This window comes from Schistocerca gregaria, chromosome 6 (assembly GCF_023897955.1).
Source record: "Schistocerca gregaria isolate iqSchGreg1 chromosome 6, iqSchGreg1.2, whole genome shotgun sequence".
Classification (NCBI taxonomy): domain Eukaryota; kingdom Metazoa; phylum Arthropoda; class Insecta; order Orthoptera; family Acrididae; genus Schistocerca; species Schistocerca gregaria.
Window position 1 is genome coordinate 462,486,146 of NC_064925.1, and position 27,398 is coordinate 462,513,543.

Below are 27,398 nucleotides of genomic sequence, written 5' to 3' on the forward strand. Positions count from 1 at the left end.
ACGTAGGATGCATTTCACAGTGTCCCAGGTACCACTGCGAAAACTGTGCTCTGGGTGGATAATCAACTGGTTCCAGGTGGTGGACACGCTGTAAGTGAAATGGACGTAACAATTGCTCTCGAAGGACTGTTCTTACATTAGTCTGATTCGTCCCCATGTTACGTACAATTGCACGAGTGCTGATTGAAGGATCCCGCTCCACGTGCTGCAAGACAGCTTCCTCAAATTGCAGCGTTCTTACCGTGCGACGGCGTCCCTGTCCAGGTAATCTGCTAAATGACCCGATCTCACGCAGACGTTGGTACACAGCAGCAAAGGTCGCATGATGCGGGATACGACGATTAGGATATTGTTGTTGATAAACCAGCTGTGCGGCTCGTCCGTTGTGGTGCGGTACGTGGTACGCACGAAGCACGTCAGTGTACTCACTGCAGGTGTATCGCTCCATTAGTAAACAGAGAAAATGCACTACTACACTGGTGGACAGCAGTTGCCTACAACTGAAGAGCGTAATACTCCCTCTAACAACTGAAGATCGTAATACGGCCTCTAACAAATGAAGAGCGTAATACGGCCTCCGCCGGTTTAAATAACCCTCATAGGAAAAAATGATATTAGGAAAAATATTTGTTTTGATATCCCCTACAACCTCCTAGAGTTTGTCGGTTTAAATACTTTTCAGCCTGTATAATGGAAGGGTTTTTTAAATATGTAGAAGCCTTGACTGAAGAGCCCACCTTTCGCCTGCTTGTTGGGGAATCGATTTGATGGAACGTAAAGAAGCCGGGCTCCGGTGACAGTTTAAGCGCGCTGGGCCGCCGCGGTATGCTTTCTCCAGCGCCGCGGCCTCGTCGCGGCTGCAGGTGTAAAGTGTCGCCGCTTCCTGCGACCGCAGCGCCGGCCACAGCCGCCTTGACCCGAAAATACGCCAGGCACTGGGGCAAGATGATCCAGCAGACTGGCCGCCTGCTCTCCTTCGTATGTCACGGGCGCCCGATGGGGGTAGTTCGACGCGCAGGTGTTGGGCGGTAACACAGGAGCCCCGTCCGCCGGAACGACTGTGTCACCTAACATCTGCAGCTACGGTGCTTTTCTAAACTAGCCAACCTCGGGGTTCGACTGCAACGGTGCCAAGAAGACAAACTGTGCCTATGAACACATTTCCTACGATGTCCTAATACTGAATTGCACACTGTTCTGTTACCTGACGTACAACACATCTGCAAATGCAAGTTTGCATTTCATTTCTAGAAGGCATCACTTAATACTTCAGGGCTGAGATGGCGTAGTCCGAACATAAGACTCTCACTTGACGTTTCGCCTTCGACTGCGGAAGGCATCCTCCGAGGACAATCGGCGAACTGCAACGAGAGCACGAGTGAGCGCCGTATACAGGGCGTTACAAAAAGGTACGGCCTAACTTTCAGGAAACATTCCGCACACACAAAGAAAGAAAATATGTTATGTGGACAAGTGTCCGGAAGCGCTTACTTTCCATGTTAGAGCTCATTTTATTATTTCTCTTCAAATCACATTAATCATGGAACACACAGCAACAGAACATACCAACGTGACTTCTAACACTTTGTTATAGGAAATGTTAGAAATGTCCTCCGTTAGCGAGGACACATGCATCCACCCTCCGTCGCATGGAACCCCTGATGCGGTGATGCAGCCCTGGAGAATGGCGTATTGTATCACAGCCGTCCACAATACGAGCACGAAGAGTCTCTACATTTGGTACCGGTGTTGCGTAGACAAGAGCTTTCAAATGCCCCCGTAAATGAAAGTCAAGAGGGTTGAGGTCAGGAGAGCGTGGAGGCAGTGGAATGGTCCGCCTCTACCAATCCATCGCTCACCGAATCTGTTGTTGAGAAGCGTACGAACACTTCGACTGAAATGTGCACGAGCTCCATCGTGCATGAACCACATGTTGTGTCGTACTTGTAAAGGCACATGTTCTAGCAGCACAGGTAGAGTATCGCGCATGAAATCATGATAGCGTGCTCCATTGAGCGTAGGCGGAAGAACATGGGGCCCAATCAAGACATCACCAACAATGTCTGCCCAAACGTTCACAGAAAATCTGTGTTGATGACGTGAGCACAGAAGTCAACATTACCTTCCTTCAATTGGGCCAACTGGCGGTGAATCGAGGAAGTACAGTACATACTGACGAAACTAAAATGAGCTCTAACATGGAAATTAAGCGTTTCCGAACACATGTCCACATAATATCTTTTCTTTATTTGTGTGTGAGGAATGTTTCCTGAAAGTTTGGCCGTACCTTTTTGTAACTCCCTGTATATAAACCATCCAGAGTGCGCCGCTGTCAATCACGTGACGTCGGCTGTGCTATGATCTCTGGTACTGCCAACTTTCTCAATTGAAATTAATCGATAGTCACGCTGTTGCTGCAATGTTGACATCCATATATTATCGAGCTTAATGCCTTCATCTTTTCTATTAAAATTATTGCAGTGTTTGGCAATCTTAATGGTCTCATTTGTGGAAAGGTCTATATAGGCACAACAAACAGAAGCGTGAACACCCGCCTGTGTGAACATAAAAGGAACTGCCGCCTCGGACATATTGATAAATTGGCTGTGTTTCAGGAAGGTGATCATGAAATAAAGTTTAGTGAGACGACCGTCATAGCAAAGACGTCGCATTATATTTACGCAATTGTACTGAGAGGCCATTAAGATTGCCAAACATTGCAATAATTTTAACAGAAAAGATGAAGGCATTAAGCTGGATAAGATATGGATGTCAACATTGCAGCAACAGCGTGACTATCGATTAATTTCAGTTGAGAAAGTTGGCAATATCAGAGATCATAACACAGCCGACGTCAAGCGATTGACGGCGGCGCCCTCTGGATGGCTTATATATATGGCGCTCACTCGCGCTCTCGTTGCAGTTCGCCGATTGTCCTCGGAGGATGCCTTCCGTCGTCAAAGGCGAAACATCAGGGGAGAGTCTTACGTATGGACCACGGCATCTCAGCCCGGAAGTGTTAAGTGATGACGACACCTGCCGTAAAAGTCTTCATTCTATGATTAATTCTAGAAGGACTTCTCCATTGAACATTCCACTGAACATTTCACGGACAGAGAATTAAAGCAACAGAATGAAAACATTTGACAAACTACGATTTTGTATGCGTCTAAGTCATTGTCCGTTTTTAAGGTATAATGAGTACGCAGAACATTTTGTGTTTTAATAATAGGAAGAAGAAGTGTCATGTTAGATAGCTCACGCAGTGCTCATAACGAATCTACATGTGGGCGGGGGCCATGTTACCGCTTGTTATAAGAGTACAGCGTCTTTATCAGTTGCACTCTTTGATGAAGCATGCAGTGGCCGGCGAGTCTTACTTTCAAGTTTTCGATATTACGACACTTCTTTTCTGGCGGGCCGGCCGGAGTGGCCGAGCGGTTCTAGGCGCTACAGTTTGGAACCGCGCTACCGCTACGGTCGCAGGTTCGAATCCTGCTTCAGGCATGGATGTGTGTGATGTCCTTAGGTTAGTTAGGTTTAAGTAGTTCTAAGCTCTAGGGGACTGATGAACTGAGAAGTTAAGTCCCATAGTGGTGAGAGCCATTTGAACCATTTTTTTTCTGGGGCACTGTCCGAGTCGGGCCGACAATACTGACAGCAGCCAAAACACGGAGCCAGCAGTGGTGCAGAGGCAGAAATTGAGATAGGCCGCGTGAACATCTGATCATAGCGTCGCGGGGAATGAACGCGTGAAAATTAAAGCCGGAAGTGTTTAAGTAGTTATATCGAGCTGTTTATTATTTGATATAAAAAGGCTGATTAGAAAATCAAGAACCGGATAAAGCTTCACATTGAGCAGAAGCAAATTTATGGGGCAGATAACAGGTTAAGCAAATCGTGTGAACAGCAGTTGTTAGTGCGGATGCCGGCTCGAGGAATGACTTACAGCCAAACTTACGATACTTATAATCATATGCGTACTGAACCATCATGAACGAACTGTGTCTTTTCTGGATTAAATGCACTTTGATTTGTGAATAGTATCAATGTGAATGAGAATGTTGTAGTTAAACGTGTTCTATCGTTTCAAGATGAATAAACTATGTCAGTGGACATCGTCTTTTGTCGTAGAGCATCCTTGTCATCGCTGATTATTAATTTTTTGTGCCATTTAATTATAGGCACATAACGCTCAGTAGGCACACAATTTCATCATTTTTCCGGACGTGATCTCTTTGTATGTTGTCTCCCTGGGAACGATCCAAGTGCCTTCACATTAAATGTCCTGCGGTATTACGTGAAAAATGGAGGGAGAGCGTGCATCGTGCTCCACGAGGTTCAATATTGGGACATACATGACGACACAATCACAATCCTTTCAACTCGAGTGAAGACTTGATTATTTTAAACGACCTTGCAATCAGCAATACCTGGAGTTACCTCATATTCCAAAAACTAGAACAGGTGGTAAAATTATGATGTGAAAGAGCATTGCCACATAAGACGAAAGGAAGTTGTCGGCACAGCGGTAAAGATGGCAGTGCGCAGTGCGAGAAAGTAATTACGACCAGGTTCTGCACGTAGACCTACTCCACATGGGCGGCTACAAATTAGAACCAGTTGCAACAGTAAACTGCGTGTTTCATACCAGTACATGGGGCGTCGCTATGCGGAAATTATCACGAACATTCCACCACGGCCATGAAATGGCTGTGGCGTGTATCGCAGTAGCTTTCACGGTACTATGTTTCGTTTTCGCTTAAAGCAAGTCAGATCTAGGCAGCACCTTCATCTACTGTAGAGGACTGAACCACTCCTGTGCGAGTGCGGGCACCAAAGCATATCAGCATCGCGTGTCCTCGGCAGTCACAAGAAACAATTGGTACACCCACAGCGTGTAGTGAAGTGTGGACAACAGAAGCCCAGTAGTATGAAGACTTCATCAGCAACAAATGTTATGGTGTTAAGCAATGGATTCCTACTTCCGGAATGAGTCTTCCACTCTGCAGCGGAGTGTGTCCTGTTTTGAAACTTCCCGCCAGATTAACACTGTATGCCGAACAGGGATCGCGTATTTCTTGGAGAGTGATGTTACTTAATGAGCAATCCAGGCTCTGAACGACCCGTCCACAGAGCTTCAATTCCACTTGTACATTTCTCCTACTTTCCAAATTACATGCCGGCCGTGGTGGTCTAGCGGTTCTAGGCGCTCAGTCCGGAACCGCGCGACTGCTACGGTCGCAGGTTCGAATCCTGCCTCGGGCATGGATGTGTGTGATGTTCTTAGGTTAGTTAGGTTTAAGTAGTTCTATGTTCTAGGGGACTGATGACCACAGATGTTAAGTCCCATAGGGCTCAGAGCCATTTGAACCATTTGAACCAAATTACATACAAATTGTCTTGCGTTCTGCACTGTAATAATGCTGTTGGAAGGAAGACTACATGGCGGAGAAATGGTTTAGGCACAGCCTATTGTTTTTTTTGTCTTTTACTGCAGAATGAAACTTTCACCCTGTCGCAAAGTGTGTTATGGTGCACTGACAGAATGTAAGCCATGAATGACGGGGCTCGTGCGTCAGTCGCTATATATATATATATATATAAAAGACTACCTTAAGTTTTCATCTGCCAGGGCGTTTCACATGGCCAACGGCCGTGTCGCAGTGGTAAGGGCGGTTGCCGTCAAATCACCGATGTTAAGCGCTTTCTCGCTGGGCTACCTCTTGGATGGGTGGCCATCCAATAGGTAGCGTATGTAGCGTATGTACTCCGCACTATACTTTTCAGTGCATGACCGAGGGTACTTCGTTACAATATTATGGATTTTCTGTTCATTCCATTTGTGTATTGAGGAAGGAAAAAAAGACTGTCTATATATCTCTGTGGTCACCTAATCTCTTTCATCTTATTCGTGATGCCTACACGAGATATTCGGTGCTGACGGCTTAATGATCGCATGTTCTTTTAGATTCATTTTCTTTACACTGATGCGACAGGATTTCGCGATAATTGCACCGTCTTTCTTGTAAGGACTCCTATTTAAGTTCCGGGCCATCCCTGTCAGACTTTAATACGGGTTATACCTACCTGTTACGATCCTAGCAGCGATTCTCTTAGTTCGTTCGATGTTTGTTGTCATGAGTCCTGATATCGCTGGAACAATACTCTTAGAATTGGACGCTCTAGCTTATTTTACTGATTTCCTTTACAGAAACATTTCTCAATTTCAGAATCATTACAACAAAACTAAGTCTTCCCTTCGCTTTTACCTCTAAATACTTACACGATGTGTTGTGCTGAATTTTTTCCACTAGTATTCTTGTTCATTCTCTTTGTTACGGACATTATGTGTGTGTGTGTGTGTGTGTGTGTGTGTGTGTGTGTGTGTGTGTGTGTGTGTGTACGTGTATGCGTTTGTGAGCAGGTGTTATGCTTATCTCTGGAATGTAATTTGTGTAATACATTATGTTCGATCTTGATCTATTAATGGCATGGTGAATGGGTGATGTCCGAGGACCAAGAATGAAGATAAAAAATCTCACATAACGTAACTGATGTTAGCTTCCATCCGGCCGGGCTACCTGTTCCTTTCATTTCAGTTATAACGTGCACATGTGTCGTCGTCCCGTGGTAGACATCACAAAGACGACGGCGCAGTTCTGGTACCGTTGGAAGTTTGGAATTAAGTCATTAATGATTTCGTTTGCTCGCAGCAGCTCATTATTAGGGCTCGGTGCGGATATTAAAACTACGCCCGCGTGTTGCCATTACAGTGCTGTTCCCCTTGGAAGCACGATGTGAAGCTCGCCGGCCAATAGCGGGCTGTACTCACCAGCAGGAGTTTGCCGTCGGCGGCGTCCCGTCGCAGCAGAAGCGCCGCCTGGTTGTCCTCATCTTGGAACACGTCTCCCAGCGGCTCCTCATCCGCGTCCTGAAACGTGAACGGCACACCGTTACTACAAGAATAGCTGGAGAATAAAACTAGACAGTAGCGTTCAGGGAACTTCAGCCTAAATGTCCCCTAGAACTTAGAACTACTTAAACCTAACTAACCTAAGGACAACACACACATCTATGTCCGAGGTAGGATTCGAACCTGCGACCGTAGCGGTCGCGCGGTTCCAGACTGAAGCGCCTAGAACCGCTCGGCCACACCGGCCGGCAGCAGTGACATCTGCAGCAATTTGAGGAAGGGTTGCATTTCCGTCACGTTGAACGATTCTCTTCAGTCGTCGTTGACCCCATTATTGCAGGATCTTTTTCCGGCCGTAGCGACATAGGAGATTTGATGTTTTACCGGATTTCTGATGTTCATGGTACACTCTCGAAGTGGTCGTACGGGAAAATCCTCACTTTATCGCTACCTCGGAGATGCTGTGTTCCATCACTCGTGCGCCGACTGTAGCACCAAGTTCAAACTCACTTAAATCTTGATAAGCTGCCACTGTAGCAGCAGTAACTGATCTAAGAACTGCGCCGGAGACTGGTTGTTTTATGTAGGCATTGCCGACCGCAGCGCCGTATTCTGCCTATTTACATATCTCTAGATTTGAATACGAATGCCTATACCAGTTTCTTTGGCACTTCGGTGTAAAACTTCATGACTTTACTGACAAGGGAACTTCCCCATCGCACCCCCGTCAGATTTAGTTATAAGTTGGCACAGTGCATAGGCCTTGAAAAACTGAACACAGATAAATCGAGTAAACAGGAAGAAGTTGTGTGGAACTATGAAAAACATAAGCAAAATATACAAACTGTGTAGTTTATGCACAAGATAGGAAACATCAGGGACAGAGTGAACGCAAGAGCGCCGTGGTCCCATGGTTAGCGTGAGCAACTGCGGAACGAGAGGTCCGTGGTTCAAATCTTCCCTCGAGTGAACGCCGGCACGGTACCTCAGCGTGTTCGGTCAGATGGCTTAGCTACCCTCTGTAATAAAAAAACCATGAGTGAATGGATCAATAACGAACTTCAACGGGCGTCAGGTGACGTCCGCCACGAAATTGAAACGAACAATAACGAAAAAAATGATTATAAAAAAGAGTGAAAAGTTTAATTTTTTATTTTCAGACAACTATTATCTGTCCGTCCGTCCGTCTGATGCGAGGTAACTGCGCCGTATTATGGGGACGCTACACCTAAACAAATATCGAAACAGAACATGTTTTGACGGAGCACAGGGAAAACTGTTTAACTGTGAAACTGTTGCATTCATTTGTTGCAGTTTATGTGACAAACTGTTATGTTTTCATCACTTTTTTGGAAGTGATTATCACATCCACAAGAAAACCTAAATCGGGCAAGGTAGAAGAATCTTTTTACCCATTCGCCAAGTGTACAAGTTAGGTGGGTCGACAACATATTCCTGTCATGTGACGCACATGCCGTCACCAGTGTCGTACAGAATATATCAGACGTGTTTTCCTGCGGAGGAATCGTTTGACCTATGACCTTCCGATCAAATGTTTTCGGTTCCCATTGGTGAGGCACGTCCTTTCGTCTACTAATCGCACGGTTTTACGGTGCGGTCGCAAAAGAGACACTAAACTTACTGTAGTGAACAGAGACGTCAATGAACAAACGGACAAATCATAACTTCGCGAAAATAAAGAAGCTAAATTTTTCACTCGAGGGAAGACTTGAACCAAGGACCTCTCGGTCTGCATCTGCTCTCGCTTACCACGGGACCACGCCGCTCCTGAGCTCATACTCTCCTTGATGTTGTCTATCTTGCCCATGGACTACTCAGTTTGTACACTCCTGGAAAAGGAAAAAAGAACACATTGACACCGGTGTGTCAGACCCACCATACTTGCTCCGGACACTGCGAGAGGGCTGTACAAGCAATGATCACACGCACAGCACAGCGGACACACCAGGAAACGCGGTGTTGGCCGTCGAATGGCGCTAGCTTCGCAGCATTTGTGCACCGCCGCCGTCAGTGTCAGCCAGTTTGCCGTGGCATACGGAGCTCCATCGCAGTCTTTAACACTGGTAGCATGCCGCGACAGCGTGGGTGTGAACCGTATGAGCAGTTGACGGACTTTGAGCGAGGGCGTATAGTGGGCATGCGGGAGGCCTGGTGGACGTACCGCCGAATTGCTCAACACGTGGGGCGTGAGGTCTCCACAGTACATCGATGTTGTCGCCAGTGGTCGGCGGAAGGTGCACGTGCCCGTCGACCTGGGACCGGACCGCAGCGACGCACGGATGCACGCCAAGACCGTAGGATCCTATGCAGTGCCGTAGGGGACCGCACCGCCTCTTCCCAGCAAATTAGGGACACTGTTGCTCCTGGGGTATCGGCGAGGACCATTCGCAACCGTCTTCATGAAGCTGGGCTACGGTCCCGCACACCGTTAGGCCGTCTTCCGCTCACGCCCCAACATCGTGCAGCCCGCCTCCAGTGGTGTCGCGACAGGCGTGAATGGAGGGACGAATGGAGACGTGTCGTCTTCAGCGATGAGAGTCGCTTCTGCCTTAGTGCCAATGATGGTCGTATGCGTGTTTGGCGCCGTGCAGGTGAGCGCCACAATCAGGACTGCATACGACCGAGGCACAAAGGCCAACACCCGGCATCATGGCGTGGGGAGCGATCTCCTACACTGGCCGTACACCTCTGGTGATCATCGAGGGGACACTGAATAGTGCACGGTACATCTAAACCGTCATCGAACCCATCGCTCTACCATTCCTAGACCGGCAAGGGAACTTGCTGTTCCGACAGGACAATGCACGTCCGCATGTATCCCGTGCCACCCAACCTGCTCTAGAAGGTGTAAGTCAACTACCCTGGCCAGCAAGATCTTCGGATCTGTCCCCCATTGAGCATGCTTGGGACTGGATGAAGCGTCATCTCACGCGGTCTGCACGTCCAGCACGAACGCTGGTCCAACTGAGGCGCCAGGTGGAAATGGCATGGCAAGCCGTTCCACAGGACTACATCCAGCATCTCTACGATCGTCTCCATGGGAGAATAGCAGCCTGCATTGCTGCGAAAGGTGGATATACACTGTACTAGTGCCGACATTGTGCATGCTCTGTTGCCTGTGTCTATGTGCCTGTGGTTCTGTCAGTGTGATCATGTGATGTATCTGACCCCAGGAATGTGTCAATAAAGTTTCCCCTTCCTGGGACAATGAATTCACGGTGTTCTTATTTCAATTTCCAGGAGTGTATATTTTGCATATTTTATTCATAGTTCCACACAACTTCTCCCTTCTTTCTCGATTGATCTGTGTTCAGTTTTTCAAGGCCTATCCACTGTGCCAACTTATAACTAAATCTGAGGGGGGTGCGATGGGGAGGTTCCCTTGTAAGTACAAGGTGACAACTAGAGAGGTTCTCTCGCGCGTGGTTTTGCGGATTCCGACGTTTGCTTCGTTACTTCATTACGGAAGTGAAGAGTCTCACGTGAGCGGGCGGAGCGACGACAACCCGACAGCGCCGCGCTCGCGCAGCCGTCGGCTGCCTTTTCGCCGCCTCCTCGCCTCGTCCCCCTGTCCGCACCAGCGCCTGCGCGCAACCTCCCCTGCGTTTGTTTCGCCCGAAGCCTGACAGGCGACGGCCAACTGGGCGGGTGCCGCCGTCATCGCGATACCACGCCGCTACCCGGACTGCCGTGCCGTGCCGCAGACATAACTTTTTTGTTTTAACGGTTCCTTTTGAAGGCTGCGCCGGCCGTCACGTGTCTGCTCTACAGCGCCGCGACCGGTCCTATTAGCAGTTATCGCTATCCGCTACGATCTGCAAATACGGTTTTCGCCCTTGCGGCGAAGTAATTTTTGTTTCCTCTTCAAACACAGTGGAGAACAAGTAATGCTACACTACAGACAAGGAAATCGTTCGATCCCAAAAAGCTCTTATTTTTTTCGAGATGCCAGTAGAGACTACGATTGTTTAATGACTAGCCCCGGAAACTTACTTAAGTTAGATAATAAAATAAATTTTCATCGATTAATGAGAAACATTATACGAGCTGATTAGTGGAAGACAAGAGAAGTCAGAAGCCTTCATCATGGGCACAACTACCTAAAGCGTAAAAACAATTAATAATGAAACAATAGTATTCAGTATCTGACAAAACGCGGCTCTTCCCGCCGTCTTTTACATCGGACTAGTTTTATTCGTACGAAACATTTTGCGTTACAGCTTCATCAAATAAGAGTAATGATTGTAAAGCGTAGTTACATTGAAGCGCCAAAGAAACTGGTATTAAAATACAGAGTTGTGAGAACAGGCAGAATACGGCGCTGCGGTCGGCAACGCCTATTTAAGACAACAGGTGCCATGCGCAGTTGTTAGATCGATTACTACTGCTAGAATGGCAGCTCATCAAGATTTAAGTCAGTTTGAACGTGGTATTATAGTCGGCGGACGAGTGATGGTACACACCATCTCGGAGGCACCGATGAAGTGGAGATTTTCCCGTACGACAATTTCACGAGTGTACCCTGAATAGCAGAAATCCAGTGAAACATCAAATCTCCGACGTCGCTGCGGCCGGAAAAAGATCCTGCAAGAACGGGACCAACGACGATTCAAGAGAATCGTTAAACCTGACAGAGGTGTGACCCTTCCGCGAATTGCTGCGGATTTAAATGCTGGGCCATGAACAAGTGTCAGCGTGCGAACCGTTCAACGAAACATCATCGATATGGTGTGAGTTCCCTCCAGCACTACTTCAGACAGCAGTCGAGTCCACTCCATATCGTGTTGCGACACTTTGCGTGCTCGTGGGTCCCTACACGATATGAGCAGGTGTAGCAATTTCTTTGGCTCTTCAGTGTAGTAATAATAACAGTAAATTGACAGGGACAAAAAAAACCGAAGGAGATCAGAAGCTTGTACAGTCCTAAATGAGCTCGTTCGCTCTAAAATCTGAACATATAATTTGATTTCTATTCTTCGTTCAGTCAAGGATCTGAAGAAGTGCGTCTCATTTCCGAAGGGTGAAACTTACATTTTATAATACCTTATCTCAACGATTTCAGGATTAACACGGGATAACATAGGCAAAAAAATCTATGATGATTGTTGAGAAAACTAACTCATCTTAGCGTCTGCATGTTCACGTTTAGTTGTGGCGTATCTGAAGTAGTCAACTTTTCGTTACCTTCCCTTTGTTAGTCGTTTTTAGCACTACATATGTTATATACAGTCAGTTCCACAAGAAAGTGTACGCCGTTACCTACATGAAATAAAAGACAATATTATAAATATATGTTTACATGAAAATACATATTATAACTAATTGGATAATTACCTAATAATTAATGCAATTGCCGCCATTATCCATTATAGCAGCTTAGCCCTCTCTCAGGTAAATTATCCACGTTTCCATCCTCTAAATATCGTTTGACCCACTTCGCAACGAATGCCTTTGACTTTCTAAGAATGTTAGCAGCAACTCCATATGAGAGCTTTGGTGCCTTTTGATGATTTACAAGGAACACTGTCTCGTGACGTTTCAGGTACTTTCCACTCACTTTAAACTGCAACCTATAAAACAAAACATTCAACTGTCACACTATTTATCTCTACGCCGTGCAAAAGCGTATTGATTACAGATTAGAGACCACTACCAGAGATGTCGCTGCGAACGTTACATTCGAAATTATGGCGTACACCTTATTGTGGAACTAACAGTTTTATAACATGTTCGGAATAGCTCAGTAAATCGTGACAGTGTGAAATTGCAAAGAAATATGTTTTTTAGTTGTTGTTGTTGTGGTCTTCAGTCTTGAGACTGGTTTGATGCAGCTCTCCATGCCACTTTATCCTGTACAAGCTTCTTCATCTCCCAGTACTTTCTGCAACATACATCCTTCTGAATCTGCTTAGTGTATTCATCTCTTGGTCTTCCTCTACGACTTTTACCCTCCACGCTGCCCTCCAATGCTAAATTTGTGATCCCTTGATGCCTCAGAACATGTCCTACCAACCGGTCCCTCCTTTTTGTCAAGCTCTGCCACAAACTCCTCTTCTCCCCAATTCTATTCAATACCTCCTCATTAGTTATGCTATCTACCCATCTAATCTTCAGCATTCTTCTGTAGCACCACATTTCGAAAGCGTCTATTCTCTTCTTGTCCAAACTATTTATCGTCCATGTTTCACTTCCATACATGGCTACAGTCCATACAAATACTTTCAGAAACGACTTCCTGATACTTAAATCTATACTCGATGTTAATAAATTTCTCTTGTTCAGAAACGCTTTCCTTGCCATTGCCAGTCTACATTTTATGTCCTCTCTATTTCGAGCATCATCAGTTATTTTGCTCCCCAAATAGCAAAACTCCTTTACTACTTTAAGTGTCTTGTTTCCTAATCTAATTCCCTCAGCATCACCCTACTTAATTCGACTACATTCCATTATCCTCGTTTTGCTTTTGTTGATGTTCATCTTATATCCTCCTTTCAAGACACTGTCCATTCCATTAAACTGCTCTTCTAAGTCTCTGACATAATTACAATGTCATTGGCGAACCTCGAAGTTTTTATTTCTTCTCCATGGATTATAATACCTACTCCGAGCTTTTCTTTTGTTTCCTTTACTGCTTGCTCAATATACTGATTGAATAACTTCGGGGAGAGGCTACAATCCTTTCTCACTTCCTTCCCAACCGCTGCTTCCCTTTCATGCCCCTCGACTCTTATAACTGCCATCTGGTTTCTGTACAAATTGTAATTAGCCTTCGGTCCCTGTATTTTACCCGTGCCACCGTCAGAATGTTTTTTAGTAATATCTCAATATTATCGAGATTATGTGGTACAACCGTTAAATGCTGCAAAACAGAAACTTTCAAGGCGTTCACGAATAAAGAATTTCGATTTAATACGATTGAATCGTATTTCAATAGGCACTGAACACTGAAGAAAAACTATTGTAGAACACAATTAACAACTGCACAAGGCGAAGATCGGCAATGAAAAACTCAAGTAGAATGCAATTAACATCGACCACGTACGGTTGAAAAGGCACATTTTAGTGTCAAGTGGCCTAATAACCTCCAATTGCAGTTTACTACATGTAGCTTGTTCTGGCTTAACCACAAGCGCCGGCACGAAGATGAAGAACGCAAGAGCAGAGAAGGCTGTGACATGACGTCAGCCAATAGTTCGCTCACTAGGACCGCACCACATTAGGAGCGGCCTCTATCCGAAAAGAATACAAGCGCTGCTCCTGCCAGCCTTGGCCGGACTGTAGAAGACGGGCACTAGTAGATCCGGACTAAAAGAGTGCACCAGAAGAACTCTTACTTCTGATCCGTATCCATTAATTGCATGGATATTCTATATAGCGAAAGACATTATTTGCATGTCACCAATAGTTTGCGACACGACATTGTAAATCAAAGTTAGGTATTGTCAGTCTACTTTATTGTAATTAAAACCATTAATGTGATTTGCTTGAATTGTTGTATAGCTATCTATTGTGTACATAGTTCCACGTAGTCAGCGCGACACAACTTTCCCGCTAGAGCGCGCCCCACTAAGCACAACAGCGTAGGCGCTGCGCTCGTCCATCTCCGCACTACGAGATGGCGCTGCCATAGAGACGGACCAAATTCTACTTCCGCTGATCCGCGTGTATTATATGTAACTCAGCCAATGAGAATTGCTGCTAACGTAGAACCTTTCCTCCTCGCAGATCACACTCGCGCAGTGATACATGAACACTCAAGGTATTATAATGAGTGTACAGACCTCCGATTAGTCAGTCTGCATTTGTCTGCACCAGTCTGCATTAGTGTGTACCAGTCTGTATGAGTTCTACATTTGTCTGTACCAGTCTATAGTCAAGTTTCAGTCTACGCCTAATAAGATTACCATATTCCTGTACATAGCCATGAAGATAAATGTATAGACACTTTTGTCAAGTATCAGAGATATATGTGAGAATAAGATTAACGTACCAGTACCAAACGAACATCAGATTGCCAATTGTAAATAGCATCCAGAACCAAGTTAAGTAATTTTTATGCTTGTTATTATTTTAGTAAATGTGTGTGAAAATTAATCAAGTTCTGTTTAAAGTTGGTCTCCGTCAATCTACTACTCTATTGTCTGACCAAACGGCAGAAGGTAAACGCGCCACGATAAGACCACGAGACATATTGCTGACACTCGCCTACTTCGTTAGAGCGACAGGTCAAATAATCTGATAGTGTGTGTACCGAAGGTCTTACAATACACACGCCACAGTATCCGAGAAAGCAGCATCCATTAGGCACCCTATAAGAGATGAGTGGGCAGGACCTCACATAGCTCTACTTTTTTTCCATTGCGTAGCCTAGTAGAGAGAATGTCTTACAGTTTCTTAAGGTATGACAAGTGTTTTTTTTTACGGTTTGGGCTGTCATTTTTGCACAGGCAAGCATAGTACCAACAACAGTGCTACTTCGTAAAACTGACGACTGTTTATCAATATGGTTCCGCATGGGAGAGAAGCTAATTTACTCATTGACAGTGGATTACAGCCTCAAGTATACCTATGGTACGTTAGAGAAAGGGACCTCATGCACAGAACATGCCTTGTTGATTTACACATTTCCTACTCGTGGAACAGGTACGAATTCGAATAAATGATTGTGGACTTTCAGTTCTTTAGAGTCAACAGTCTCATTTGTTTCACTTCTTCCTGCTGTGAACGAGAGTTAGAAGAACTTCAACAGCGTGTGTTATACAGCGCTGATCTGCCAGAGCGACTTCTTGCAGATACCTGCTACAGAGAAACCAGTTACGCCTCGATCAAAGGTGCAGATCCGCGCAGGACGAAGAAAACGACTGGCCATTCCCTGTGCAAGCTGTTTAGATGTAATCTTTTCAACTGTGGTTCCAATCTCGAAACGTGAACCAGGCAACGCATACGGCGTTGACAGTTGCTTTTCGTGGTCTATTTTTTCACAAAGAGTTTCAAAAAACAAAAAATAAATGGTCCTTGTCTTTCTTTCGATCTGCTTGTAGTAACTTCAGGGTGTTAAACAGTTACTGTAAGTCCTTGACGAAGGAAGTGCTGCGCCATATGATCATGAGCCTTACAATATAGTTTTGTTTTTTGTAGCATGTACTGCAAATTTCTCACCGTCTCCTCTTATACTGATGCTGTGTTTTTTTTATGCAGAGAAGAAACTGAATGGCAGCTGTACGTGATAGAATACCTCGATGTGGTAAGCGAAACACAACGGAAATCTACTCGACATCATGGATGTGATGAGTAATAGTAGTTCTTTTCGTTCAAGTAATGATAAATTAAGTTACTCGATTTTACAGTATGGTTGTGGATCTGTGAATATTCGTCGTCTAACTATAGTATGCATCCAGGGAACTCTTAACTTGCACATAACATGAAAAGAGAATAAGAAGAGAGCGTACAGGTCCCAAAGTGACAGTTCTGTAGAGACATTAGAAGATAAGACGAACCATAATTTTACAGAGATCCAAACTCAGGAGTCCCCCATAGTTCGGAAACTGAGCTGCAGGAGCTTCTTAGCACAGTATGTAATGCAGTAATAAACAAGTGGAATGTAACACGATGGCAAGCCTCTGGTACTATAACGTGCAAACTGTTCCTCCAACAAGATCGTTGTTTCAGGTTAGACATGCAACAGATGATGTATAACGTCAGCGGTGAAGAGTTTTCATCGCGGAAACATCCCCTGTCACCTTCACAGGGAAAACATTAAGAGACACACTAACCTGGTCGTGATATTCAACATGATACGTTGATTTAACTAATATATTCTTTTCGAGAGAGTTGTATGGCGAACAGCAGTCACTTTGTGTAAGAGTAAGCATTTTGAAACATCAGTTTCCCTCTAATATTAAGGCTATCAACGAAACATAAAAGGCAAAATCTTGCAAAATTATAATGGACTCTTAGAGGTAACATTAATGAATAATTGTCAGTTAGCCCCCTCCATATTCCCAACCACACATAAAGAATATGCTGTGATATCAAGTTACCAATCCGAGTAACACTACATTAAAATCTAAGACGCGTTAGAAAGAAGGATGACCGTAGTTTAACGCCCCGTCGACGACGTGGTCATTAGCGAAGGACCCAGACTTGTATGGGGAAGGATGACGGCCTTGTCCTTTTCAAACGAACCCTCGCGATACTGTAAATGGAGCCAACTAATGAAATGGGGCGAAAGTTTGGTTATCTTCAAATAGGTCGAGTTTCAAGTACCCAGGTCCCGTGTTAGCGATGCTACTTTCGAGGCATTAGCACTAATACCAGTAACTGCACTATTCGGCTGCTGATGAAATTAACCGATGGGTAACATTCAGCTGTAAAGAATACTGTGGTACAACCGATGGCATATTATTTTGGTAACCGTATTCTGCCCAGAAGGCACTGATCACGTAGCGTGGCATCAAGAACCCAGTCAGTGCTCTGTGGAACAGCGGAGGAAGCGGTGATTCACAGCACAGGGCGTGGCTGTCAGTGGACAGATTCCTTGCGATCGGTAGTCTGTTTCCCAGATCGTGATATGTCGACGGTAAATTTCAGCGGACGCAGACAATCAGTTTAAGTCGATTTCAAAATTTACACTGGTGTTTCTGAAACATCCTAGACAGTAGCACGGTTCAGGTATTGAGACAACTGTTTGTATTCCAACATGAAGTGTTGCTCCTGACAGCGAAACAAAGAAACTACGTCGTGACACGAACAGAAAAAAATGCTTGCCCTCCTCAAATTAGCGACCTGAACCGCGTAGTGTATCTTTGCGAGGAAACAGAATATCGCTCGAGTAGAAAATCACCTGATCCAAAATACCGACTAGAAATACTTGTGGGAGAAGAATGGAAGTAAATATCGCCTGCGGCGTGTGAGAATTCAGGGAAATCCTTACTCGAAGATGAAACGGTGCAATAGCAGCAGAAGGATGCTACATGTTGTTTTAGTTACGTAGGCGACATCTTTGCCACCAATCAATGTCCGAACCATTTGGTCACAAAGTGTATGTCTGTCAAATAAATGACGAAATCGTCAACTGCATGTCTATACAGACAAGGGTTCATTAATCAGAAGTAAGCTTAGCCATGGTTAAGCAATGCAAAGAAAAATATTATTGCTAAACGGGGAATTAACTATAAGACGAAGATAACAGTGGCTGATTGTTGTATTTCTGAAAATAGGATGAGGGTATGTTATTTTTCATGTCGGGCAATAACAGTACGGTAAGGTATCTTCATTTTGTTTCTATTGCCGTTCCAGTTCACTTCAGGATCATGCCATAATCACTCTATTAACCTCGCCATGATCGATTCGTACCCTTGTTCTTATATCTTTTTCTAACGCGTACCGGTCTATGCTACATAAAATTCACGAAAAAATTAACATGCTACCACATATACCAGGTTGATTTAAGCAGAAAGTATGACTAGATTTGATTCGGTTGACTCTATTTCAATTTATTGCGTGTTAAACAGGTTCATGTTGAGGGGAAAGGGTGGAGTGTTTGTGTGGACACGGCGACTCGGCGTTACACAAGCAGCCGCCGTTTTTCTGACCGCTCCGATTCGTTAACGCGATTTCTTTCGGTTTTTATGTCAGATACGAACCCCTTTCACTCGGCCTGCCGCAGCGAATGTTGTCGCTCTCGACGCGGCGTACGAGTGGAAGTTATCGGACGAAAGCATAGACAAACAGCGTCAACCTAGTTTTGCTCAAGGACAAACTGTGGCTGACATTTGAAAGAGTTTCTTTCAAATATAATTTATGAATAACTTATCGAAAGATTAGTGGTAAATGTTCTAATATGTCTGCTTATAACGAATCTCCAGATTACACAACAGTTATGGAATCCTTTAATTAAGAACTCAAAGTTATTTATCATTAATTATAGCATACCGTTTAAGCCCAAGTTTCTCCAATAAGTAATTACCTCTCCGTAGGGGCAAGGGTGAGTCTATTTACTTTAACGAGTCTTGCTGTGGAAACTATTAAAAAACCGCTACAGTGTAGAAAATCTGAAGCAGACAGTATTGCATAACGTACTCTGCAGCTTTAATTAATCTTCATCATCGAGCCGTGTGACACCGTGGTTAAGACACTCAACTTCCATTCGACGATTCAAATTACCATCCTGCCATCCAGATCTAAGCTTGCCGTGGGTTCCCTAAGTAAGTCAAGACAAATGGAGGTTTATTTCTTTTGAAAATATCACTCTAGAATTCCTTCCCCAACGCAAGCTTGCGCGCCTTCTCTAATGGCCTCGTCTTCGATAGGAAGTTAAACCGAAATATGCCTTCCTTCCTGCCTTACCTTAAGCTCTACATCTACTTTTCTACTCTGCGAATCACACATAAGTGCCTGGTAGGCGGTTCATCGAACCACCTTCACAATAATTCTCTATTATTCCACTCCCCAACAGCGCGCGGAAGAAACAGATACCAATATCTCTATATGTCGAGCTCTGATTTCCCTTGTTTATTATTATGTTCGTTTCTCCTTATGTAGGTCGGCGTCATCAAAGTTGGCGGAGAAAGTTGGTGATTGAAATTTCGTGAGAAGATCGTGCTGCAACGAGAAACGCTTTTATTTTAGTGAATTCCACCCCAAATCTTGTGTCATGTCCGTAACAGTCTCTCCCCTATTTCTCAGTAATATAAAACGTTTTGCCCTTCTTTGAACTTTCTCGATCTACTCCGTTAATCATATCTGATAAGGATCCCAGACCACGCAGCAGTACTCCATAAGAGGACGGACAAGCGTAGTGCAGGTAGTCTCTTTAGCAGCTCTTTTGCATCTTCAGAGTTTTCTGCCAGCAGAGCGCAGTCTTTCGTTCTCCTCCCCCACGACATTTTCTCTGTGTTATTTCCAATTTAAGTTGTTCGTAATTGTAATACTTAGGTATTTAGTTAATTTGCGGCCTTTAGATTTGATAGCTTTGTCTTGTAACCGACGTTTAACGCATTCCTGTTAGCACTCATATGGATGACGTCACAGTTTCCTTATTTAGAATCAATTGCCAATTTTCGCACCTTACAGGTATCATATCTAAATCGTTTTGCATTTGGTTTTGGTCTTCTGATGACTTTACTAGACGATAAAAGACAAAATCATCATAAAAAAATAAGACGGCCGCTCGTATTGTCTTCTTAAATCGTTTATATAGATAATGAACAGTAGAGGGCCTTTGACACTACCTCGCGGGAACGTCAGAAACACTTCCGTTTTATTCGATGACTTTTCGCCAGTTGCTACGAACTGTGGCGTCTGTGACAGAAAATCGAATAACTGAGACGATATTCCACAAGCACGCAATCTGATTACAAACCCCTTGTGAGGTAAGGTGTAAAAAGCCTTCTGGAAATCTAGGAGTAGCGAATCAAGATATTGTTTACACTACGTTACTGCCAAATGTTTCCTGAATAGGTAAGGCTTTAGCTCTCTTAATAATGACGCAAAACCGGCCGAATTGAAGGTTCCAAAGACGCTGCTATTATTATTTAAATTTAGCGACATTAAAACGGAACTCGTTGAATTTTATGAACAAGACAGTGAACGAGGGCGTGATGAAAAGTAATGCTTCCGCATTTTTAATGTGAAAACTCTTAAAGCATTTTAAATAACGAAACCATTATTAATATTCTACAGCTTCATTCCTTATGTCTACATATTAATCCTCAAGATAGTCAACCCGGCGACGAATACATTCCTCTCAGCGAGAGAACAGTTTGTTGATACCGTTACTGTAGAATGTTTGACTTTGTTGACGGAGTTACTACCTCACCTCTGCCTTCATCGCTTCAGCGCTATGAAAGTGAAGTCCTCGAAGGTGTTCTTTAAATTTAAGAAGCAAATGAAAATCGGAGTGGGCAAGTCGGCACTGTATGGAGGATGATCGATGACAGTGAATCTAAGGTGTCGGATTGTTGCAGACGTCGCAGCACTCTTATGTGGTCTGAACGAGAGGGTGCTTCATGTGTGGACGAAATCCTCGAATTCGAAACCCGTACTCAGTTACCCATGCATCGACATAGTTTCATGTGACATGCCATCTTACACGCTACAACTCGGAACCTCCTACCGACAGATGGCTGCAAATGTGTAGACATCAGGAATATAGATGTAGAATATCAATCCCGTTCGTTTTGTTTAACGAGCCTTAAGGGTTTTCACGCAAAAAATTCGGAGCCATTACTTTTCAGCACGCCCTTTACATCACTTTTAAAAAAATTAACTGTAATTATCGGTTTCGGCTAGTTATGTGATCTTCAGATCTAAAACGCAGGGCGGTTGCCACCACCAGCTACAGCTGGTGTGCGTCTTTACAACCCAACAGCGTTTCAAAGTTTACTAAACTTCTCAGGTTTTCTGTTTATGTCACTTCTACTACCAAAAATAATTTTTCACCGTGCATCTGACAACGCGCTGCCATTTTCTGACGCTCATATGATAATTGTCATCATGTGTAATGCGTACTTCTTTGAAGCGCAGGCGTCAGTATTTCACTTCAACTAAGCGATACACTTTCTGCTTATCGATAAAATTATGGACACCTGAAGTTGGTAGTATGTTGGCGAAATACGTCGTCGCAAATTATTTTCGGTTATAGTTGTAGCTCAAGGAAAAGACTTTTGAAGTTTTGTTAATTATTGTTATTAATATTTAATGGTTGGTCGTTTAAAGAGCACGTTGAGCCATTTGTTAGCTGCAGCCTTCTTATTCTTTTCATCTTCCCAAAATTTCTTCATCCTCCTTTCGGTCCGTTCTTTGAGCGAGAGCATATGAGAATTGGTCTCATGTCTATAGTTAGTCCGAGTAGTTTCCTGTAGGTCATCAGCGACTTCTGTGAGAGGCTTTTAGTGTCGGCTAGCTATAATTGGTTTGTCGAATCCAATTTGTCGTGTGGCATATTATAGATTCTCCATTCGTGCTTTCAGACTTCCGTCCGTAACCAAATACTATGGTCAGATAATACACTTTTCTGCCCTTTATTTAATCTATGTATCGCTTTAAACCATTGAGTGCAAATAGTTTTTCAATATCTGTCGTTCTATTTTGTCAGTGACGTTGACTTCCACGATTTCTGATAACCTCGCAGTAGGGCAGAGTGCTTCTGGGAAAACTACATGTCCGATAACGGCAAAATTTGTCTTTGGTGGACACGAATTTCCGGTTGTAACTGTTCTGGGAGATTATGTAGACTTAATGCAGTATTTGTGTACAGATTTTTTTAGCTACTTTATCACAGTCAGTTTTTCCAGTAATTTCATTTGAGAACTGTTATTATTATTATTATCTACGGCCTGGCCCGATAGTCGCTCGCGTTAGCACACCGCTTCTGGGATGTTCGGAAGTGCGCCGGGCCCGGATCGAATTCGCTCGAATGATTAACTACGAAAGACTGTGTGCCGGTCAGCCTGGATGTGGTTTTTAGGCGATTTCGCACATCAGACTTAGTGAATACCGGGCTGGTACCCAGGTCTCGCCCCAGATGCACGATTTGGAAACATTCAGATGACGTTCGCACGTCTAACATGGATTACACTGGACGCAGACAGACGAGGCACAGGAATTCCGACCCAGGTGGAAAAAGGGTTGGCGATAGGAAGGGAATTCAGCCACCCTGTAGCACTATCATTGCAAATCCGAAAGTTAACATACCGACCTCGTGAAGCTAGGGGATAAAGGCCAGGAAAGAGAAGAACCGAGATTAATATTATCTGCGGAATGGCTTGTCCATCGCATTAAACAATGAACAGTTCCAGAGATAGGCCATCAACGTCAACATTTTGCGGCCACGTTTCTGTATTTCTCTTTCAGAGGCTTGGTAGTAATAGAACTGTCCGACTGTTTTAGAGAAGTACGTTGCCCGGTACCAGTTGTCGAGTTCTGCTGATAGGCAGTATGCAGTAACGCTGGGGATTTCCGTATTTGGTGCTCATAAAATTTAAATACGCCGGCCAGCGGTTCCACCGCATTTAGGTTGACGAGATAGCATCTATCGCTCGCTGAATGTAAGGAGCGGAACAGCCCGCAGGGACGCAGAGATATGTGTAGCGCAGTTACAAGAAGTCGCCGATCTGCGCGCGGTGTGGACTGACTCCAGCTGCCCGCTGCTAGGGTGGGCTACTGAGCAACTGACTTCGTAGGAATTCTTTTATATCTTGGGGAATATTCGACCCGTTCCAACTCTCCGCCTGTATGTAAATATACACTATGAGGAACCGGTGCCTTTTATTCCTGTGCCGCAAATCCAGTTCCTGCCTTTTTAATATCCCTGTCTTCCGTATCAGAGGTAGGAGCATTAAGGTGACGAGCAAGTAATCTCACATAAGAAATCAGCACGAGGAAAACAGTGAGGATCGACGATCTCATTAGCAACGAGGCACTACTATGAGTGAGCTTGATAAATATTATTAACTGCAATCTCAGAGGTTAGTTAATAGTTAGTTACGTGTGACACAGATCAAATTCGCAATAAATGTAAGGACGTGGGACGTGCCAACAGAACAAACGTAGAACAGTTATACATTGAAGCGCTAGAGAAACTGGTATAGGCATGCGTATTCAAATACAGAGATATGTAAACAGGCAGAACACGGCGCTGCGGTCAGCAACGCCTAAATAAGACAGCAGGTATCTGGTGCAGTTGTTAGATCGGTTACTGCTGCTAAAATGGCAAGTTATCAAGATTTAAGTGAGTCTGAACGTGGTGTTATAGTCGGTGCACGAGCGATGGGACGCAGCATCTCAGAGGTAGCGATGAAGTGGAGATTTTCCCGTACGACCATTTCACGAGTGTACCGTCAATATCAGAAATCCGGTAAAACATCAAATCCCCGACATCACTGCGGCCGGACAAGAACGGGACCAGCGACGACCGAATAAAATAGCTCAACGTGCCAGAAGTGGAAACCTCCCTCAGATTGTTGCAGATTTCAATGCTGGGCCATGAACAAGTGTCGCGTACGAACCATTCAACGAAACATCATCGACATGGGCTTTCGGAGCCGAAGGCCTATTCGTGTACCCTTAATGACTACACGACACAAAGCTTTACGCCTCGCCTGGGCCTGTAAACACCGACATTGGACTGTTGATGACTGAAAACATGTTGCCTGGTCGGTAGAGTCTCGTTTCACATTGTATCGGCCGCATGGACGTGTACGGGTGTGGAGACAGTCTCATGAACCCATGGACCCTGCAAGTCAGCAGGAGACTGTTCAAGCTGGTGGAGGCTCTGTAATGGTGTGCAGCGTGTTCAGCTGGAGTATATGGGACGCCTAATACGTCTAGATACGACTTTGACAGGTGAAACTTCTTGCGTCCTGTCTGATCACCTGCATCCATTAATGTACATTGTGCATTCTGACGGACTTGGCAATTCCAGCAGGACAACGCGACACCCACCACGTCCAGAATTGCCACAGAGTGGCTCCAGGAACACTCTTCTGAGCTTAAACACTTCCGCTGGCCACAAACTCTCCAGACATGAACATTACTGAGAATATCTGGGCTGCCTTGCAACGTGCTGTTCAGAAGAGATCTTCACCCCTTCGTACTCTCACGGATTTATGGACTGTCCTGCAGGATTCATGGTGCCAGTTCCCTCCTGCACTACTTCAGACATTAGTCGAGTTCATGTCACGTGGTGTTCCGGCACTTCTGCGTGAGCCCTACACAATATTAGGCAATTGTGCCAGTTCCTTTCGCTCTTAAGTGTATATAGCTAAAAAATAAGTAAATAATAATATTTATGTTGGTACATCTACAGTTTTTCCTTTAAAAGGACTGACTGTCTCTACACAAGAATTGCTCCAAGTTATAGGGGAAGTTATTAAGGAGAAACGTCTGTAATCTATATTTGAAAACAATTCTGCCATCAATCAGATATTTTATTTCTATGGATAGAGTATCAACGAGTTGTATAGCTGTATAATTCGCTCTATTCTGTATCAGTGCTAGATTCATTAAAAGGGACTTAGAGCATTTTTTCTTTTTCTGCTGTACTTGTGAATATCTTTGCTCTTCTCAAACTTAGGTGGGCTGGTGATAACAAATTTCGTAGGTGAATAAATGCAGTGTGAGATTGTGGTTAATATTCCAAGCTGCTTAAAGAGATACCTCCAAAATGCATGTCCTTGACGTCCACACATAATTATAATTTATCTCTTTCGTGCAATGAATACTTTTTGATTACACAAGTAGTTACCTTGAATATTATCTAGTAAGATAACAATGAATTAAATTACGCTAAATATGTTAACTTACTGACTGCCATATCCCCAAAGTTGGCAATTATTCTGACGGTAAAAGCAGCCAGACCTACACATTGTAGCAGGTCCACTATATGATATTTCCAGTTTCCGTCAATAAGGACACCTAGGAACTGACAGTTTTCTATTCTATTTAGTATTTCTTGTTGGTAGACTAGGTTAACGGGAGGTGGGTTATTTATGACAGTATAAAACTTATTGTTTATAGTTAAATTATATATGAGAAAGTTTTATCCAGTAAAAATTTTGATATTCTCCAAGTAAACACCTTGGTACATATAGTGGTAGCTATCTCTTAATGTAAACAAATAAGTGTTGTGCTCTTTACGAGACGTGAAAGTGCAATATTCATTGCTTACAGGATTATGAGGCACAAAGAGTGTCAGTCATGTCATATAAATACCTGGCCGAAACCATTTTATGATAGATGAAATGCAACGTTGACATAAGCTTGGTACTGTTGGGTCACTGGAATATTACAGTTTCTCTTCGGAAGAGGTCACTTACAAACAGAGTTTAAACCTAGTATGGCAAGCTCTCTCTTTCTTTCTCTCTCTCTCTCTCTCTCTCTCTCTCTCTCTCTCTCTCTCTCTCTCCCTTAATTTTGATTTACACGTGTTGATGCTTAGCGTTTATCCTGTCGAGCAGGATCTACTGTTTTCATCATATGGAAAATTTATTTAGTGTTTATTTTATTGCCAGACCCTCTTCCTCTCACCATTCGTGAATACTGTGATTCCCGTAGGGTAGGATATCGAAAGTACACAAAGAAGGACGCTGCGAATGGCGCCAGGTTTGTTTGACTGGTGGACGAGCACAGCGATGGCGAAAAATCTCAGCTTTTCAGCACTAGAAGAGCGAAACTGAATATCTCACGAACGCTAGGTATGGAAACTGCAAGAAACAGATTTTAAGGTGGAACTAGAACTACGCTTCACTCCCTGCTCATCGATCTCGTAGACAGTGAAGAAAAATAAGAGTGGTGTCAGTTCGCAAGAAGTCGTCCAACTAGTAATTTTTCATACGCCCCACCTGTGAATGCAATGGGAAGAAACGAAAAAAGAAAAGTATTTTTTGGCGTCTTCCGTTGCACACTTTATAGAGATTTCAAACGGAGATCCATATGCAGAACGGCACGAGGATGGGGAAGGACCTAGTCAGTTTTGAACGACATATCCCAACATCCAGTTTCTTTACAAATATTTTAATGATTGCTTCTCCTAGGCTTGTATAAGGAAAAATTACTTCCACAGAAACACCACATCTGCGTTTATAATTTTGTTATACACGTGTTAGTGCTTAGCGCGTCGTCAGGAAATAAAACATTTTATTTACATCTGGACTATATTATTTCATTAGCAATTGTAAACAACGTGTATTATTCGCTGATAACGAGAAAAGTCCTAAACAAGTCGGATGACAAAATTATGTAAATGTAGCTGAGAGGTGTCTCTTTGGAAATGAGGCGTCGTTCATGACATTTTCTCATGGTATCCGACAAAAACAAGCAATTTCAAAAACCAGTTTATGGATGCTACAGGAAACGAATACTTTGAAAACCTGACAGAGATTTGAATCATGGCTCTCCCGAAAATGAGTTTAATATGTTGAGCAGTGCGTCACCTCATTTCGACGTGAAATAAGTGCATAGTAACGGAAATGGTAGTTTGTGGTTCACGTGATACTCCGCAGATGGAGGACAACCGACATAAACACTTCACGTAACATGAGTCGCTGTATCCCGCGACTATATTCTCCACCGAACGATGTGTGTATTATTCGCTGATAACGAGAAAAGTCCTAAACAAGTCGGATGACAAAATTATGTAAATATAGGTGAGAGGTGTCTCTTTGGAAATGAGGCGTCGTTCATGACATTTTCTCGCGGTATCCGAGAAAAACAAGCGATTTCAAAAAGCAGTTTATGGATGCTACAGGAAACGAATACTTTGAAAACCTGACAGAGATTTGAATCATGGCTCTCCCGAAAATGAGTTTAATATGTTGAGCAGTGCGTCACCTCATTTCGACGTGAAATCAGTGCATAGTAACGGAAATGGTAGTTTGTGGTTCACGTGATACTCCGCAGATGGAGGACAACCGACATAAACACTTCACGTAACACGAGTCGCTGTATCCCGCGACTATAT

The 27,398-nt window shown here is 44.0% G+C and overlaps 1 protein-coding gene across 7 annotated transcripts in view; it reads right to left on the minus strand.

Annotated features, from left to right (window-relative positions):
- Positions 1-27,398, minus strand: part of LOC126277991 (A disintegrin and metalloproteinase with thrombospondin motifs 1) — a 452,319-nt gene that overhangs the window by 120,916 nt on the left and 304,005 nt on the right. For all 7 annotated transcript variants that reach the window (XM_049977663.1, XM_049977660.1, XM_049977657.1 and 4 more), the window contains exon 5: positions 6,836-6,934. In XM_049977663.1, coding sequence (XP_049833620.1) covers positions 6,836-6,934 — 99 coding nt within the window. The remainder of the gene's footprint in view (positions 1-6,835; positions 6,935-27,398) is intronic.